We start from the raw sequence: 18,891 nt of genomic DNA on the forward strand, positions 1-18,891 counted from the left end.
CAAAGTGTCAGCTTTTCTTTTAGGTCTACAGCTATAACATGGGATTGTCAAGCAAGTACAATATAATTAATGTATTCATGTCTGTATTACGAAGCTCTTTGGAAATTGACTATTTTGTATAAAATACAAAAAAAGATTATTTTTAGCTGCTAACCTGATTTCAAGTCTTTGCCAAAGCATAGTAATAAATAGAGCTTTTCAGAGATGGTAAGATGCAATAAATGTGTATTAATGGTTATAAATAAACTGCAAATGAGTAATTATGTTAATCCATATCACGCTTTTCCACCACTTTATGCACTAAAAGCACAGTTTGGAAACTTATTGGAAAGTTAAAAAAAAGTAAAGGTTTTCAGTTCCAGCTTGATAAAACATGCAAATGAATAATATATTGTCATAACTAAATAACTGGACAGTAAAAGGCGTCACTGTCAACAAGCTGCATTAATCTCTTGTGCAATTAACAACGACCCCTGAGAGTAAGTAGAGAGGGTGGAAATCCTTCAAAAGAAGTTTCGTTGCATAGTTTGTGATCTCATTTATACAGGCTGAGCTCGGGGCTGTGGTACAGACACATGTGGGCGTCGCAGAGCAGTCTGCGGGTCGATTCCTTCAAAGACGAAGGGTCCACTCTCCCCAGGTCGTCCTCCGAAAGGCTGAGGTACCGGCCCACCTCGGGACACGCCTTCACCCTCGGGACGTTGAACCCGTTCTCCCCACCTGGAGGACGGGGAACAAAGGAGCACAGATAGAGGTTATTATTATAGCAGTGTTTATGTGAGATGGGTGTAGCAGCGATCCAGACTCTAACCTCTTGTCTGTGGATGAGTGTGATCATGTGACAGGTTCTTAAGATGGGTTTGTGTTTATCTAAAGCACCTATTTGAAAAATTAGGGAAACCAGAGCTCCCAGAGAAAACCCACCCATACACGATGTATTGTCCAGGAGTAATCTGAGTTCTGAAGCTCGTGATTGAAAGGCGGGTTAACCAATCAGTGAACATGCTGGTCAATGTTGTCAAAATTGGACAGGGGGTGAAGAAACAGCACCATCTTCTGTCAAATCATCAAGTGACCAATTAGCCTATTTTAGCTGCAAGTGAGAAAAGTTCTAAAGTTTATCCAGGATAATATGGGATTTCAGAGAGTCTTCCGCAGTTGAACAAAGCATTACAAATTACTGTATGGTTACACTTTATAATAACTACACCATATTTAGCCTGAATAAATGATGAGTTAACACTTAATTTATAATAGTTAGGCTTTAACTGTAGTAGTTAAGTAGTTATTAATCGGTAGTCACACCTAACTAATGAATCATTCATGATGAAGGTGGGTATTATAAAGTGTTAAAGTGCAAGTCCCAGACACTCCTGCTTTTGAGGCTTGAAGGGAACATGGCAACACCAACCAAAAAGGCCAAGATGGAACAAAATGTAAAGTGATTGATATAAATGTTCTGAATCTCGGGGTGTTTTTTAAAGAGGTAGCCTGAAATGGATCTTATCACTAAACTGTAACATTTTGTGACAATATGTGAGCTCAGCGTTTGAGGATTGTCCTTTTAGTTATTGTTACAATTAAATGCCACAGAAACAGGAGTAGTGGCACTTGTAACACCAAATTTCAGATTCCAAAGTTTTGTTGCAACACTTGAAAAGCCGGTGATAGCAAACATGCTCCTCATGATCAGACAGTAACAGACAACGTGACCTGTCGACAAAGCTAAGCGAGCGGCATCTCCATGGAGACAATTTACAGGTGAGGTTTGAGGAAAGGCGAGCACTCTCTCAGTTTCTCATGGTCTCTCACCTTCGCGGTCGGCCATACTGTCGAAGAACAGCCAGTCGTTGGGCTCGGGGCCGTGTTTGACGAAGCTGACGTAGTGGCTGGTCTCGATGCAGGTCACGGCGAACAGAGTCATGCGCTGGCGAGTGCAGTGGAGCGGGCCGCTGTAGGACTCCTGCGGGACCCCGATCTGCACCGGGCCGTGGGACAGGCGCTTCTTATGACTGTGCACCTGGCCGTGAGAACAAGAACAGTAGGTTAATATGTTTGCTTTAGATTGAGATGACAAGATAAATTTACTGTTAGACCAGGAATAATATGTTATTTTACTTTACTTTGACCAATTCAAGGTAGAGCAGCAAGACAAATGCAGTGCTATTTTAATGACCAAGTACCAGATTTGTAATGCCATTTTGGAAACATTGCCTCAAACAGGAGAACGAGAGGAAAGTTTGATATTCAAAATCACAGGTAACTTTTGAGCAAAAAATGTGAGCAACCTCAGCCAAAACTGCAGCTGAATGTGTTTCTTTCTGACCGTCATTTTTGTAATGGACAAACTTCTGCAGTGAAAGAAGTCAAGCAATCTCATTATTTTCCAAGAAATTTAGATTCAATGCCAGTTGGAAATCATTTAACGATTTTTACATAACGAGGGTTTATACAAGCAGAAGCAAGTCAAATGTAATGCTTTTTGAATGCCAATTTAAATGCCCAAATCCTATATTTTAATGACACAAATGCAGGAAAAAAGTATGTGCATTATTTCTTAATATTTGCAAACATTTCCTCAAACAGAGGAAAGAGAATTGGACAAAACGAGAAACAAAAAAAACAAAAACTAAAATATTGGGTTAATTTCAGCAAAAATGTTTAGACCATAATCTTCGTATTTTCGATTAACTGAAAAATGTTGAGCAATGGCATAATTTTCCGATAAATTTAGATTAGATTTGTTTGTTTGTATACTTTATTGTCCCCATAGGGAAATTTGTCCTCTCCATTTAACCCATCCTTCGATGGCGCTGGGGCAGCCCGTAAGAGCAGTGGTCGACGGTTGCACATGTTTTTAGCGGTAGGGGAAACCGGAGTACCAGGAGGAAACCTACACAGACACGGGGAGAACATGCAAACTCCACACAGAAAGGCCCCGTCCAGGTGGGAATTGAACCCGGGACCTTCTAGCTGTGAAGCGGAGGTGCTAACCTCTGCGCTACCGTGCAGTTCATTGCTCTATTTGGTAGGAACAGTGCATGTTAATGAACAAGCCACACCGGATTGTAGCTTGATTTCCATCCGTCGTCCCCCATGTGCACTCCCAAACACGCTCTCATTCATCCTGGCCTATTGTGCATGTTTTTAATGGTAGGGGAAACCGGAGTACCAGGAGGAAACCTACACACCTACACTGTAATTTTATAGAATCTACACAACCTTCCACATTGATCCATCAATATTTAAAATGGTAATAAAAGGCATTTGCTGGTTATTATTTAAAAAAAAACATTGACATTCCTTGAAGCCTTGTATTTTAGAGTGGACACTTTGAGTCTAATAACATGAGTCATTTTAACCAGCCAGCTCACATATTATGCCTGGGTGTGAAGTCTGCACCAGGATTTCCTACAATTGTCCTAAACTTCTGATTCTTTACCGGTTGCAGATCAGGCGTTCACAAAGATGTAGAAGTTATTCCACTGCATTACTATGACATGATCGTTTACCTGAGTGTTGCAGGTGGGACAGTACTGCTTCAAATGTCCCGGGGTGATGTCCAGGTCGTCGTAACACTGGACACACTCCCATTCGGCCACAGCTTCACAAATACTGCACTGTCTCAGAGCTGCAGACAGAAAAAGACACAAGTGATTCAAACAATGTCAACAAAATGTACTGATGAAAGCTGGAATTGTTCTTACTGTCGTCCAGGAGGTCAGTGATGTCGATTTTGAGCGACGGCAAAATGGCGTCGTACATTTTGAAGTCCTTCCCAAACCGGGGCATGAGCAGCAAGAGGCAGGAGGGAGCCTGACATATACATGAACATCTATTCATTATAAACATTTCCACATATTGTCGAATTGTAGACAATACATCCAAAGTTCTCATACATAGAACCTCACAACCATTTTAAAAAGGTCCTCAAAAGTTTGTGGATCAATAAATTATTATATTAGAACATAAAACAGTCAATATAGAAACTCGCTGACCTCGACAAACTTTAGCCCCGAGTGGTAGAAGGAGGACTCCAGCAGAGACTGGACGCTGGACACTCTCATTCGCCCGGGGGCAGCGGACAGGAGGGGAATGGGGGAGTGAGGGGCTCCGTTGAGGGGCAGAGAGGAGGGTGACGAGGGCAGGGACGGAGGGAAGAGCTGGTACAGGTGGCACTCCTGAGGCTTCTGGGACTTCGACCTGTAGGGAGAAAACAGGAAGTTAAACAGTCATCATCAATGAAAAATCTTGGTGAAAAATGAATACACCACTGGATCTTCAGACAGTGCAGAAGCTTATTGAAACAGTAAATGTGTGCTGTAATCAAAGCTGAAGGCGCTCCAACCAAATATTAGAGTGTGTGACCTTTGTATTTGTGGTGATTTCCTATTTTGGTCAGGCAATGTGAGTTCAGTCGAGAAAAAGAAATATCCTGTCTTATGTATTTTATTTTTTGCTATCTTTTAACTTTATTCAAAGGGACTATACATAGTTTAAAAATGTTAAAAGTAAGTATTTTCCTCCCCCTACATGTTCCAACCATGTCCTAATGTGTAAAATGAGCCCAGACCTGTTCACCACAACTGCCTCTAAAAGGTAAAGTTACACGTATGACCTGAGGTGGCAGTAGTGAGTATAAAATGACCAACTTGCATCTCGTCCCTTTGGGTTAGATGTATAGGGGGTTGGAAAATACATAATTTTAACATTTTTAAACTCTGTTTAGTCCCCGTAACCAGAAAAGCCCCAATAAGATTAGGAATCGAATTGAACAGATCCTTCGTCACAACCTTTTTTTGACATTTCTTTTCATTGCTGTTTTGTCGCTCTTTTATGGCTTTTTTTTTTATCACTTTTTCATCACCTTTTTGTCACTTTTCGGTCACTGTTTTGTTGCTCTTTTGTGGCTTTTTTGTTGCTTATTCCTTGCTGTTTTGTCACTTTGTAGTGTGTTTTTGTCACTCTTTTGTTGCATTTTCATTCCTTTCTCGGCTCATGTTTGTTTTGCCACTTTTTCAAGAAACTTCTATGAGGTCAAACCTATGTTATCTTATTCTGTAGGAAACTAAATCTCATGTTTAGAAATCAATTTGCAAATTGAAGAAGTAAAAAAATCACCACACCATTGATTGACTTTAGTAAATCATTTTCATTAACTTTAAATGTGCTCATGTAAGTTCTGGAAGCCCTATTACTATGCAGCTTTTCATAGTCTGCCACAATCTGCAAAGTGGGAGCTCTTCATGTAATGCAATACATTTTGGGAAGGCCAGGTACCAATGGAAAGTTCTCCTCCTCATTTGAGTCAGAAAAGACAGAGTCACCTGATCTTTAGGAGTGGCTCGACTTTGAGGAGCTGGAAAAGCTTGTTGAGAAATTCCTCCGGATCTGAAAGTGCAGAGAGACAGCATTCCTCAGTCTGGAACCTTCAATACAGGGCGAAGCACAGGAGGAAGTTCACATGCAGTACCTTTTTCTTCATTTGTGAAGCTTGTGTCGCTGCTGGCCGCTTCCAGGAGTCGCCTCAACGCCATGGTCTTACTGGCGCACACGTAACCGAACCTGGGAAACACAACGACCATTTTAGCGCATAAGAATCAACTGCTTTAATGAGGAGACGTCACAAATCAATCAATGTACTGTTGAAAAACTATACTAAAAACGTGATTTTGCGTGATATGTCTCCTATTAAGTATATTTTGATGCTGCGCAGACCTTCGAAGTGGGTTGACGATTTCACAGCGCAGCAAATCCTGAGCTTGACTCGAACTCCGGTCTTTCTCTGCGTCTATGGGCCAAAACAAAACCCAGTCGGCCGAACTACAGCAAGAGAACAGGCTGCGGAAAGAGGAAAACAGGATAAAATTAATCTCTAAACCCCCGCCTGAACCAAGCACATTATCTCCGGTCTACTTAACAAAAAAGTGACAACAAAATGGCCACATGAGAGCGACATAAAAAGTGTCAAGAACTCAATAAAAAAGTGTCCAGAACTCAACATAAAAAGTGTCAAGAACTCAATAAAAAAGTGTCAAGAACTCAACATAAAAGTGTCAAGAACTCATCAAAAAAGTGTCAAGAACTCATCAAAAAAGAGTTAAGAACTCGGCATAAAAAGTGTCAAGAACTCAACATAAAAAGTGTCAAGAACTCAACATAAAAAATAACAAAAACTCAACATAAAAAATAACAAAAACTCAATAAAAAGTGTCAAGAACTCAACATAAAAAGTAACAAAAACTCAACATAAAAAATAACAAAAACTCAACATAAAAAATGTCAAGAACTCAACATAAAAAACGTCAAGAACTTAACATAAAAAGTAACAAAAACTCAACATAAAAAGTAACAAAAACTCAACATAAAAAGTGTCAAAAACTCAACAAAAAAGATGAAAAAGAACATAAAAAAGTGAAGACTACATGGCAACGCACGGAAAAAGATCCAGTTTTGTAGGTCTTGCCTTTCAAATGAGGCGTTACTCTGGCCTATAGGCTGTGACCTTTTAGATTTGGGTGAAACAGACCTGGAGAACGTGGTGAAGGCGGGGGTAAGAGGTTAAGTTATTTTGAAAGTCTACAGTTTTTACATCTCTAATAATTACCTAAAGAGAGAAGCGTCCAGGTAGCAGGAGTTGAGGTGTCCCTGAATGCCCCGTTTCCAGCCCTGGTACATCTCCTGCGCTTCCTCGCCCTCGACGGGTGGAGTGTGGTCCTCGACGCGCTCGCTGCCCCACTCCGCGAAGGCTGAGGACACAGACAAACATCTCTTAGCAACATATCAGCCGTTATTGTGTCTTTGGAGATGGACTGAAGGATCATTATACTTGAAATCTGTTGCTGCATTATTATAATCCTCAAATGAATCCTCAAATGAATCTCCGTCTGTGGATATTTGTACCTATTGAGTTGCAGCGCTCGACTTGATTGACCCTCGTCTCCGGCTCAGGAAACCTCGAGTCTCGCCGACATTTGCGTAGTTTGACGAACAGCCCTTTGTTCGGGGGACAGTGGAAGTACCGCTCTCCCAGGTAACTACCGTCTGTGCCTGCAGACAACTCCTGCTCCTGAAGAACACATGACAGATATACAAATATCATCCCATTTCAATCCAATCCACCTTTTGGCAGCTGGCAGTTATTTGATTCAAATTGTAAGACATATTATAGGTAATTTGGCTTTCTAAACTACTTTTCAAACTCCTGAGACCCAATTTTAACACTACGTAAAATGAAAATAAATTGGTATGGTAAGGTTTCTGTCTATTGCTAATTATATGTTTTTTCAGTATCAGTATCATCTCATTAATTGTCCGTGAGAGTAAATACTACGCTGACAGAAAAGGTGAAGGGAGAGAGGGATATTGTACATCCAATTACACAATGGAAATATTCTTTTTCACTCAAACTTGGCTGTAAATACTGTTTAAGTGGCGCTAGCCCGCAGTTAGCTTTGCCCGTTAGCCTGTTAGCTTCTTCTTCGTGATTCTATTAGTGTGTATTGCTGCCTCCGGTCCGGTGGCAGGGAAGTTGCAATTGTGGTTTTCTGGCCAGAGACACCAGGGGGAGATGAAAGACCCTCCAACCATCCCATTAACTCGTGTATTACCCCCAGAGGGACTAAGGAAAGGATTTATTAAGGTAAACAAGTTACTTAGTATTGCTTTAACTCATAAAAATCTCCCATTGTCTCATCCAAACTCCAAAACTAGGTTCTGGAAATGGCAAAAAGAATGCCATTTCCAGAAAATAGCTTGCTGCTGTTGGAACTGTTATTGTTAGCTCTTTGCCTCTTGAAAATGATTCATTATTGACAATTATTTTCAATGTTTTAAAGCATTTAGAGGGGCTGAGGTTTTGGAATAGGTGGCTCGGCCTGAAACCACTGTCCTAAATGACCAGAGGATGACATAAGGAGGTGGGACCAAGCGCTTTGAGGTCAGGACAGGGAAACAATGATTTAAAAATAAAAACAATCTTTGTATTCTGGATTAGTCACACTGCAAAAATTAAACATCAAGCATTGGCTTAAATGACTTGAATTGAGGAAATGTATCTTGTTTTGAGCGGTTTTCACTCATTTAGACACTTTTCCTGATCGGACCGAGTTTACTTTGCTTGTTTGAGGACATTTCAGACCAGTTCTAGGGTAAATCTCGCTTGAAATAAGAAAATAAAATTGTCAATGAGACAAGACCAATTTTCTTACCCCATTGGCAAAGAAAATGACCTGAAATAAGAACGAAATGTATCGAAACGAGTCAGAAACATCTCAGAACAAGTGAAATAGTCTAGGACAAATGCCCAACAACAACATACCTAGTCAAAACAACAAAAATTTGGATTATTATGCTCAAATTGAGATGTTTATACTGATCTAGTTAAATGCTTTTTGCAGTGCAGTACTGTAACATTTCAGAGAAAGTACAAGTAATGACTAAAGTTTTGACATACCAGCTCTATCCCCACCACAGCCTCTGGTACCCCACTGATGCGACCGATCCACCGAATCACTCCGTACAGCGGCGGGTCATTCACCTCCACCATTGACCCCAACTCCAACCCCCTCCTGTGTCCCACACCCTGCGTCCCATCCTCGACACCGTCCCCCGCCTCCTCCGGGCTGTCCTGGGACAACAGCAGACCGTGGACGCCGTCTGCTGTCGATTGGTCCGTTTCCATGGGATTCGTCGGGCCGTTCAGTTTGGGAGGGAGCGCAGGCGGAAGAGGCTTGTGGAAAGGTTTCGGAGGCGGGAGAGGGGGCGGTCTGGTCTTGTTCGGGGGCATCAAGGCAGCTTTCAGGGCAGGGATTGAAGCAGGGGTAGGGACAGGGGCAGAGATGGCCGGTGGTGGGGCAGAGGTAGGGCCTGTTGATAGTTTATGGACGGGAGGCAAAGCATTCTTCAGCATGGACTTAAAAGCTTGGGTTGAGGCGCTGAAACGGTTTGGTTTTGACTCTGAAACTTAAAGCAAAACACAAAGCTGCTTACGTTTTGGGGTTTATACAAATATGCTAGTTCAGTTTATATAAAAACAGTAAAGTTTTCTTACCAGCTGAGACCTGTTTGGCGGGCAGCAGAGTCCCGTACTCAGGCGACGAAAAAGTGCAAAGTTTTTGATTGTTAAAAAATCCATCCCACTGTCCAACTGGGTCGTCCTGATGCGAGGGGAACACAAAATGCATTAAATTCCATAATTGTGATTTATTAAACCGTTTGATGTATTAGTCACCCAGGTTTGGAAAACAGAGTTCAGTTGGAGCACCCGTCTCTGGCAAAAACAATATACAAGCCAACATATACAATATACAAGCCAACATGCCAAAAACAATATACAAGCCTTCATTGTTTTTAGTAAACGGCATGCAAACAAATCTATTGTGGACAAAATAATACAGTTTGAAAAAAGAATGAGTCCCGTGATGGTTTTGGGCAGGGGTGTCCAACCTTTTTCACTGATATTGATGTGTATACTGCATGGAAGATCACATCATCCGTGGTCATGTGCATTCAAACATTTAAGTGGATGTATTTAAAGGAATAGGCCACCGTTTTTACATACTGAGATATGTTCTTACCTTAGCTTTGACGAGTTCTTTAGGACCTGTCTGATCTTCACCCGTGCCTTCAGTCACGTAAACACAGTGCAGACGGCGTTAGCATTTAGCCTCTCCCCCTCTCCACTATAGCTCCAAAACTGGTCAAGATAGAAGCTACCAAGCTCTTCTACGTTTTCCCTATTTAAATATGGTTAAGTGTTACACTACAAAGTATAATTACACAAAATTAAACAATGTGGATTTTCTAAGCGGATAAAAGGAGGAACTATCTAGTTATCTTCACTTGACTGCGCAGTAATCTTCACTTTACTGTGCGGATGCCAAATTACTCCTGGTATTACTACGCCTTACAATATAGTCCCCCCTTTTATCCGCTTAGAAAATCCACATTGTTTAATTTTGTGTAATTATACTTTGTAGTGGAACACTTCACGTAACCATATTTAAATAGGGAGACCGTGGAAGAGCTTGGTAGCTTCTATCTAAATGCTAACGCCGTCTGCGCTGTGTTTACGTGACTGAAGGCACGGGTGAAGATCAGACAGGTCCTAAAGAACTCGTCAAAGCTAAGGTAAGAACATATCTCAGTATGTAAAAACGGTGGCCTATTCCTTTAAGAGAAGTTTAAAATCATTAAATCATCTCTGGTGATGTGAGCCAACAAAACAAGAGCTATGTACTGTAAATAATCTAATACAGATTGGAGGACTTCAGAAAAAGAAATTACCAAGCTGGTACAGGGTTTTTCAAAGCTGCGAGAATGAACATACTATTCCAGGTGCGTTATTTCAAGAGGGAGCAGCATCATTATAACATGGATAAAGGCTAAAGAGACATTTTACATGATATGTCCCCTTAATAAGAAAGAGGTGGTTTCACTTTATGAGAATTATTGAACAAAACACAAATATCAAGGGGAAAACAAATACTGACCAGTTGCACCCCTACATACACCCCTCCGGAGGACCGTCCCGGGAGCAGCCCACACCAGCGCACCTCCCCATACCGGACCGCGTCTTCGATGGGCGCGTGGACCCTCTGCCCGACTTGAAACGGGCTGGAGGACGACGACGACCATCTCGCGTGGTTCTGACCGTAAACCGGAGGGGCGTGATCCGTGGTTCGGGGCAGGATGGACTGAGGGGCTGAAAGTTTGTGGGTGTGTTGGGACTGGTGCACGCTGAGGCGCTTATGGGGTCTCTCCTGGTGGCCGTTGCCGTGGTGACTGCTGTAGAAAGACAAGAAGTGAAGAGCTGCATTTACGCAAGGAGACCTCAAGATTACCAAGCATTACAGCGTTACTACATTGCACAATTTTTAAATCACATATTTTAAACAATATCATGACATACTAGTCTTGGTATTATTGCAATGTAGCTTAAAATAATGTATGTATTTAGGAATGACACCAGTTACTTCAAATATTAGGCAACAGTGAAAAGGAAGCGTAACAAATATACCCAAATACTGCCCAACACATGTCAGTCACTTAATGGCATGGGCCCTTCTGACACCATATGAGCGTGATCAGCTGGCAGAGGTTCACTGGTAATCCGATGACTTCAAAACAAAGAGGGTGAAGCGTCTTTCAGTGCCTGCTCTCCCAGGTTATGAAACTCATTACCTTAGAGAGACTAAGAGACTGGTACAGGATTCATGTATCCATGTTCTCATATTTCTATATGTACAATGTTTTAAACTGCAGGTAAATCACTCACTGAGCTGTCTCTCTCTAGGCGTGAAAAGTGCTATAAACAAACTTGAACTTGAACTACAATGATTTTCTAACAATTGGCAAAAATAACAATAAAAAAATAATTTGACCTTAATCTATTTGAAACTCAGAGAAACTTCATGGATTACGCTGTGCCAAGTACTGTCCAGTATATGGATGTGAGGGCTGGTGTTTGGAGCGCAGAAAACAGATTTCTCTACTGTGAGATCAATAAAGTCTTTTAAAAGTCTAAAATCTTTTCCTATTTTAAATGCATAAATGAAACAAACACAACTCATGTTCAGTATGTTTGTGACACAATATAATATTGTGTAGATTTTGCCTGATATAGGCCGTTTAAAATGCCAGATTTCATCAATGCATACATGTATTGTTCAATCAACTATCGGATTCTTGAGATTATGGAAACCATTCTTCACCCATTTTGTTAATCCATCCATCCATTTCTTCCGCTTTATCTGGGGCCGGGTCGCGAAGGAGGTCCCCTCCTGGAACCGCCACCTTAATGTGTTGGAGGGGTTTGAGCGCCCAAATGATCCTGGGAGCTCTGTTGTCGGGGCTTCGTGCCCCTGGTAGGGTCTCCCAGGGCAAACAGGTCCTAGGTGACGGGTCAGACAAAGAGCAGTTCAGAAGCCCCTTATGAGAGACCAAAAGGCTTGTGTAATCGCAAGGCCGTCCTCCTGTGGACCCACCACCTGCAGGAGGAGCCATAAGGGGCCGGTGCAATGTGATTTGGGCAGCTCTAACAGCTGCCCCCACGACCCAGCAACGGACAAGTGGAAGAAGATGGATGGATAGATGGGTCGCGGAGGCAGCAGTCTCAGCAGAGATGGCCAGACTTCCCGATCCACGCACACCTACTCCAGCTGTTCTGGGGGGACCCTGAGGCGACACCAGGCCAGCTCAGAGACATAGTTCTTCCAGCGTGTCCTGAGTCTTCCACGAGGCCTCCTCCCAACAGGACATGTCTGGAACACCTCCCGCGGGAGACGACCAGGAGGCATCCGGAACAGATGCCTAAGCTGCTGCTTTCAACGTGAAGCGACTCTACTCCGAGCTCCTCCCGGGTAACTGAGCTCCTCACCCGATCTCGAAGGGTGCGTCCAGCCACCCTTCAAAGGAAGCTCATTTCGGCCGTTTGTATCCGCAATCTCGTCCTTTCGGTCATTACCCAAATCTCATGACCATCAATCGGTAAAGTTTAAAAATATCTAAAAAATCTGGCTGTGTAGAAAGCATCTATATAAATTCTGTATGTGTGGGGGACAAACAGTCTAATTACGTTGCCAAAAGGAAGAAGCTGGAAGAAAAACACCTCTGTACTTTTGCACCCCATGTGTTAGGATTTTTATAGCAATTTTCGTTCTCTGACCTCTGAGTCCCATGCCCGTTGCTGTGGTGATTGCTGCTTTGAGGATTGCTCCGTCGGCTCATGTGCCGTCGTACCCTGCTTTCGTTCGACTCCGGCTGGACTTCGGTGCCGTTTCGGTTCGAGCGCGACCACTGCCTTTGCCGGATGTGGCTCACCGGGACGAACAGGCCACAGTTATCCGGGCAAATGAACAACTGCCGCCCGTTGTACGAACCGTCACTCAAACCACGCCCCCTCGCTGAGCCCTAGACAGGAAAAAAAGGTAAATACGTGTAATGTTATGAGAGGGATGCGGCTGTGTTACCTTGAGTTGGACCCCGAAGTAGACCGCGGTGCTGCTAGAGCTCACTGGTCCGATGTATTTGAGCAGAGCCTCGGCCAGTTCGTCATGCTGCCCCAGCTGCACCCACAGAGGAGATCCTTCAGGCAGAGTGGCCAGCTGCGTCAGCATGCCCGGGTTATCTGCAATACAGACAATCATATAAAGACAGTGATGTTTTGGTGCAATGCAAACAAACACACAGGGGGTTCATGACTTGTATATTGCTGCGTTTCGTTTTCCCTTAAAATGTAAAGAGCATCAATGAAGGAAAGTTTAAAGTCATTTATTTGGTTTCGTTTACCGATCAGCTTTATGCGCTGATCCGGATCGACCGGCTCCAATAAACCCCCAAGATCCGACGGGACTTCAAGTAACAACTTCTTCTCCACTTTTATAATGGTTTTAAGGTCCAAAACCTGCAAAAAAAAACACGTGTTAGTATATTTTTCACATTACCAACTAAATTCTAAATGCCATCAATGTTTATTTAAATGTATTGATTGAACCTCTTAACCTCCACCCGAATCGAGCACGTTATCTCCAGTTTGGCTTTTCCTAAATCTAAAAGCTTATTGGAAAAAAGTGTCAAAATGGTAACAAAAGTGAGGACGAAAATGCAACAAAAGAGGGACAAAAATGTGGCAAAAAAGTGAGGGAAAAGTGGCAAAAAGTTGACAAAAAAAGCCACATTAGAACTAGCCTGGCCTTAGCCATCCGGTAAACTCCGATCAAATATAATTTCTCTACATGTACGTCTGGATTTGATCTCAGAGGAATGCACAAGAAATGCCCCCAAGAGTAATGATAGAGTTATGATAGAGTTATGATAGAGTTATGATAGAGCTATGACAGAGTTATGATAGCTGCTTCACTCACTCGAAAATCAGATCCAATCGTTTCAAAGGAGTTCACCCCTCCCACCTGATAACGGAGTGAAGGTCCAGACCAATGGCCGCTGGCTGCCCTGCTTTTTGACCACAAACGTGGGGGCCGCCATTGCTCCGCCGTTGCTGCAGTACCTCCATATCGCCGCTAGGCCCCCATTGAAAAGCATTGGACTTTAGACACGTTAAAAACTACTTTAAAGCCTGGTTTCAATTGTTTCAACGCTAGACTAGGCTAGATCTTCCTCCTGAGATAACGCTGGGTTAATAACAATATATGAAACCAGGCTGGTTTTCGTAATATGATTTTTTGAAATCTCGTATTTAATGAGGCTCGGACTGTTAGCATTGGAGCAGCGCGAGCTACACGTCACGCAAGGGCCGAGTCTACGGTGAAAATCCCGCCCGTATGTCCTTTTTAGGAACATGCTTCGTCAGAGCTGGGGAGGGGGAGCCTGTAAATCCGCCATGAATTGCCCCACGGCCGTGGTCATTCTGGTAAACGGGGAGGAGTGAGCATAAGACGTCCATTATTTTCTACAGTCTATGGTCCAGACCCTTGTACGAAACGAAATGAGTACGATGGGATGGTAAAACCAGGCAACAGAACAGTGACAAAAAAGTGAGGAAAAAGCGACAAAAACGAATCAAAAATCGTGAGACGAGACAACAACAAAAAAAGCCACAATAGAGCAACAGAAAAGTGACATAAAAGCGATGAAAATGTGGAAAACAATATGTTGAAAATGCTTTTTTTTTAAGTGGCGGCAACAATGCAAGGAATACAGATCTGTTTAGATGAGTTGTGAAGGTCTTAGCTTTCAAATGAACCTAGGTAAAGCTGAGCTGGAGAAAATGCACTTGGTTAAGGCGGGGTTTTAGAGGTTAATATGTTATTATGAATGTTCTTATTTGATTTACACGTTTTTTTTCTTCTAGAACTTAAAGTGATAGTCTGTAAGTTTGCAAAGTAAGGAGAGAGAAGTAAAATATCTCACAATTTCTCCATTGTTAGCTCACTAAAGGCTATCTTATCTTACCTTATCTTACCTTATAGTGAAATCTGAAATAAAAGGCCCTCCTAGTTTGCAAAATGAGTAGAATTTTCAAAAGTAAACAAATCAAGCTCCTCCCGCTTCTCCCCTGAAAGCCCTTTTCCACCAAGCTGGTGCCGGTGCTGGTTCTGGGTCAGTTCCAGTTTCAGAACCGGTTCTTTCGTTTTCCACTGAAAAAACGCTGGCTCTTGGTTCCAAAATGTGGTGCCGGTTGGGAACCAATTAAAAGCTGGACCAAGAAACGAGCACCAGTGATGAAATCAAAATGTCAACGGCTGCTGTGACTGAAACATAAACTTATTTTTCTGTATTTTATAACCAGAAGTGGCTGTAGTAAGATGTTACTATCCATTTTTTATGTTGACTTCCCAAAGCGTTGCAATGACAATAGGCACAGCTCTCATTTTGGTGGGAAACCAAGTCAGTATGGAACCAACCCGGCACCAGAACCAGGTCTGAACAAGCCCAGAACCAGCCCAGAACCAGCACCTTGGTGGAAAAGCCCTATGATTGGACCAGACAGGTTGGTTCACAGGAAAAGCTTGTCTCATTGGTCAAAGTGGTATCCCGCGGATTCTGATTAGTCGCTGAAATCAGCAAAGGGAGGAGCTTATTTAATAAATCGTTACCTGAAATCTCAGACCCAGGCGGTCAATCATACACAATCTATTAAATTGGTGAAATCTTTAAACTTACAGACTATCACTTTAAATGGTGTTGATAAAATGTGCAGCCAATAATAAATCATTACTTTTTAAATGTATTATTAACGTAAAGTTTACAGCACTTCCACCAACACATAAACAGTGAAGAACAGATAACCAGGGTTGACCTCATTGGCCATGACATTATGATCTAATAGGAGTCATGTATCCTGTATGTAGGACAGTCCCACAATGAATTAGGATAATAAGTCTGCGGCACTCACTGTTCTCGACGTGGGAAACGCGATATTTACCTTGACCCACAGGTGTTCCCCCTGGTGCGACCCATTGTCCTGCTCCAAACACATCGACCCCTTCCGCACCCACACGGTTCCGTCCAAATGGTCTCGCACCTTCATGTCGATAGTGACCAAAAAGCACTTCTGAGGACGGCGTTTCCTTATTTCTCCTGACATTTTTTTTTTTTTAAATGTGTCTCCCCTTTAAAAAAATCCTTCAAAATCAGGGTAAATCACTTCAAGCGTAACCTCGCCATTTCACTGTAACAAAAGCACGTATAATTATGACACCACATCCGCAGCAAGTAGAGACAGGTGAGGTCAAAATGCAGCACTTTTTCATTCAGTTAAAAGTTTTACGCTCACACAAGTTAACTTTACGACCTCTGTATCGCTTTAAAACACGTCCTTCCCCGTAAGTTAACCGATAAAATGTCTCGACTGAGGCTTACCGACTTCGTAAACTTTACTTTTTGATCGCACTTCGCTTCCACAACAAACCGAACAGGAGAGAAGCAGGAAGTCGGTTGAGGGACAGCAGCGATAGCCAATGAGAAGTGAGGAAAGGTCGCTTCGGCCAATCAGAGAGGCGGGGAGGCGGGAGTTAAGGCCAAGGGGAAATTCCATAGGTGGTTATTGAAAAGGTACACGATGACAGGTACGTAAACACATGACAGTTTTTAAAGTGAAGGCAAAATGGTACAACATTTTTATATAGCCTATAAGAAATGTTTAGTATTTAAAAATATTATAGGCTTTAACCTCTTAACCCACGCCTGCATTTTCTCCAGTAGTCACTTTTTTGACATTTCTTTTCATTGCTTTGTCACCACTTTTCTGTTGCTCTTCTGTGGCATTTTTTGGTCACATTTTTGTCACGTCTTCATTACATTTTTGTCACATTTTCGTCACATTTTGAATACATTTTTAATCCCTTTTTTGTCACATTTTAATCCATTTTTTGTCATATTTTTGTCACATTTAAATCAATTTTTTGTCACATTTTTGTCACATTTTAACCAATTTTTTGTCACATTTAAATAAATTTTTTGTCACATTTTAATACATTTTTTGTCACATTTTTGTCACAATTTCATCAATTTTCTGTCACATTTTCATAAATTTTTTGTCACGTTTGTCACATTTTAATCCATTTTTGTCACATTTTTGTCACAATTTCATAAATTTTTTGTCACATTTTTGTCACATTTTAATAATTTTTTTGTCACATTTTAATCCATTTTTTGTCACATTTTTGTCACAATTTCATCAATTTTTTGTCACATTTTCATACATTTTTTTGTCACGTTTGTCACATTTTAATCCATTTTTGTCACATTTTTGTCACAATTTCATCAATTTTTTGTCACATTTTTGTCACATTTTAATATTTTTTTTGTCACATTTTAATCAATTTTTTGTCACATTTTTGTCACAATTTCATCAATTTTTTGTCACAATCTAATATTTTTTTTGTCACTTTTTTGTCACATTTTCATCATTTTTTTTGTCACATTTGTCACATTTTAATCCATTTTTGTATCACTTTTTGGTCACATTTTCATACATTTTTGTCACTTTTTTGCAGCTTTCGAGCTTGCCTTCCCATGGTGATGTCGAGCCCCATATGCCATACAAGTTAAGAAACACAGTCTAGACTATTGTATAGACATTTGACATGTTTGACACATGTTTGACAGGAGATTATAAAGCCATTATTGTTGCAGTTACTGTACTTAGCCTGAAAGGGCGGTATCATTCCAAACATACTTTTACTTATAGTTCTCACCACATTCATCATTACAAGTTTATATTTTGCTTAATCGGTTCTTGAAGCATAAAATAACTCTCTAAATAAATTAAAAACATGTAAGAAAAGCAGAGTCAACATTTATAAGGCAAATTTATTCGCATGTAATATCACAAAGAAATACTGTGTACAAAAGAAGTGCAAACATAGATTTTAATATAAATATCTACAATCTTTTTATACATATTTATACACAGACGGTTTAAATAGCTTTGGTACCTCTATAGAAAGTAATAAATAAATACAGCGAGAAAATCCAACAATGAAATCCTTCTCTTCTACCTTCATCAGTGCCTTTATTTCCTTCATTTTAAAACTTTGGTGCGTCTTACCCTGTTTTCCCCTTTTTACAGTACAAGTTGTAAGGAGTAGCACAATGAAAATGTGTATATGTGCTTTTTTAACGGTCAAGGTTTTCAGGTAGAGATATTTTTAGAGTCTTATCCCAAAGACGAAGACAGCTCCACTTTCCAGTCTATGAGATCCAGTATTAAAAGTTGTAGTAGTCACAGTGGCAACTACTAGAAACACAGTAGTGATAATAAAAATAGAAAGTGTGGCTATTGCTGTTGCAGAAATGGAGAAGGATGGTGAACAGTGGGGCCCCTGGCTGTAGAAGCTCCTGGATTGCCTAGATTGTAACTTGCCCTGGCAGTGAATTACTCCTTGGTTAACCCTATAAGTCTTAGGCACATGGGATTCTGACTTTCTCTCTCAAGAGCTCCAGACATGAGCTTTTCCCCCCACAGATTCAAACCCTTTATGACACACTGGCCTCCTTCTGGGCAACCTGCTGAGAAACCTGCCCACGTGTGTCCACCATCGCACACAACCATGAGACAAAGCATCGTTTCCGGGCAGTGTTAATTTTGACAACATATTTTAATTTAGTTTTAGTCTTAGTCTTTTGACTAGAATGGAATTTAATTTTAGTCGAGATTTAGTCAAACAAATCGTCTCAAATTTAGTCTAGTTTTAGTCGACTAAAATTGCAAGTAAATTTAGTCGACTAAATTTAAGACTAATTTAGTCGACTATGCATTTGTAATATTGATTATAATCATATTTAATCTTGTTCCTCTGCTTCATGGAGCTGCTCCACATGAACAAAGCTCAGAGCTGCTCCTTTGGCAGTGAATTTACATGATATGAGGCTCTTTCAGACGGTCAATAGAGGTTTGGATGATTTTAGTCTCTCATTTTTATTTTT

General features: G+C 41.3%; 1 protein-coding gene across 1 annotated transcript; it reads right to left on the minus strand.

The window, feature by feature from the left end:
- Nucleotides 1-444: 444 nt before the first annotated feature.
- cyld3 (cylindromatosis (turban tumor syndrome) 3) lies at nt 445-16,372 on the minus strand. The gene is made up of 18 exons (XM_079579884.1): nt 16,324-16,372; nt 15,887-16,132; nt 13,291-13,405; nt 12,972-13,129; nt 12,668-12,912; nt 10,494-10,788; nt 9,053-9,158; nt 8,456-8,964; nt 6,904-7,069; nt 6,608-6,749; nt 5,719-5,841; nt 5,474-5,565; nt 5,328-5,391; nt 3,999-4,203; nt 3,708-3,816; nt 3,513-3,631; nt 1,813-2,020; nt 445-720 (listed from the first exon to the last, which is right to left on the minus strand). Exons 2-18 carry the CDS (start codon nt 16,046-16,048, stop codon nt 536-538), a joined length of 3,003 nt encoding a protein of 1,000 aa, XP_079436010.1. The 5' UTR covers nt 16,049-16,132; nt 16,324-16,372; the 3' UTR covers nt 445-535.
- Nucleotides 16,373-18,891: the final 2,519 nt, after the last annotated feature.

Source organism: Gobius niger, assembly GCF_951799975.1.
Source record: "Gobius niger genome assembly, chromosome: 21".
Classification (NCBI taxonomy): Eukaryota; Metazoa; Chordata; class Actinopteri; order Gobiiformes; family Gobiidae; genus Gobius; species Gobius niger.

Excerpts from the sequence above, each read along its gene's own strand:
- cyld3 (XM_079579884.1), bottom strand. The coding sequence starts at position 16,048 with ATGTCAGGAGAAATAAGGAAACGCCGTCCTCAGAAGTGCTTTTTGGTC. Across the intron at positions 10,789-12,667 it reads AACGGGCATGGGACTCAGAG|CAGTCACCACGGCAACGGCC; the intron begins GTCAGAGAACGA and ends GTCTTTCTACAG. Across the intron at positions 5,566-5,718 it reads ATCGTCAACCCACTTCGAAG|GTTCGGTTACGTGTGCGCCA; the intron begins GTCTGCGCAGCA and ends TGTGTTTCCCAG.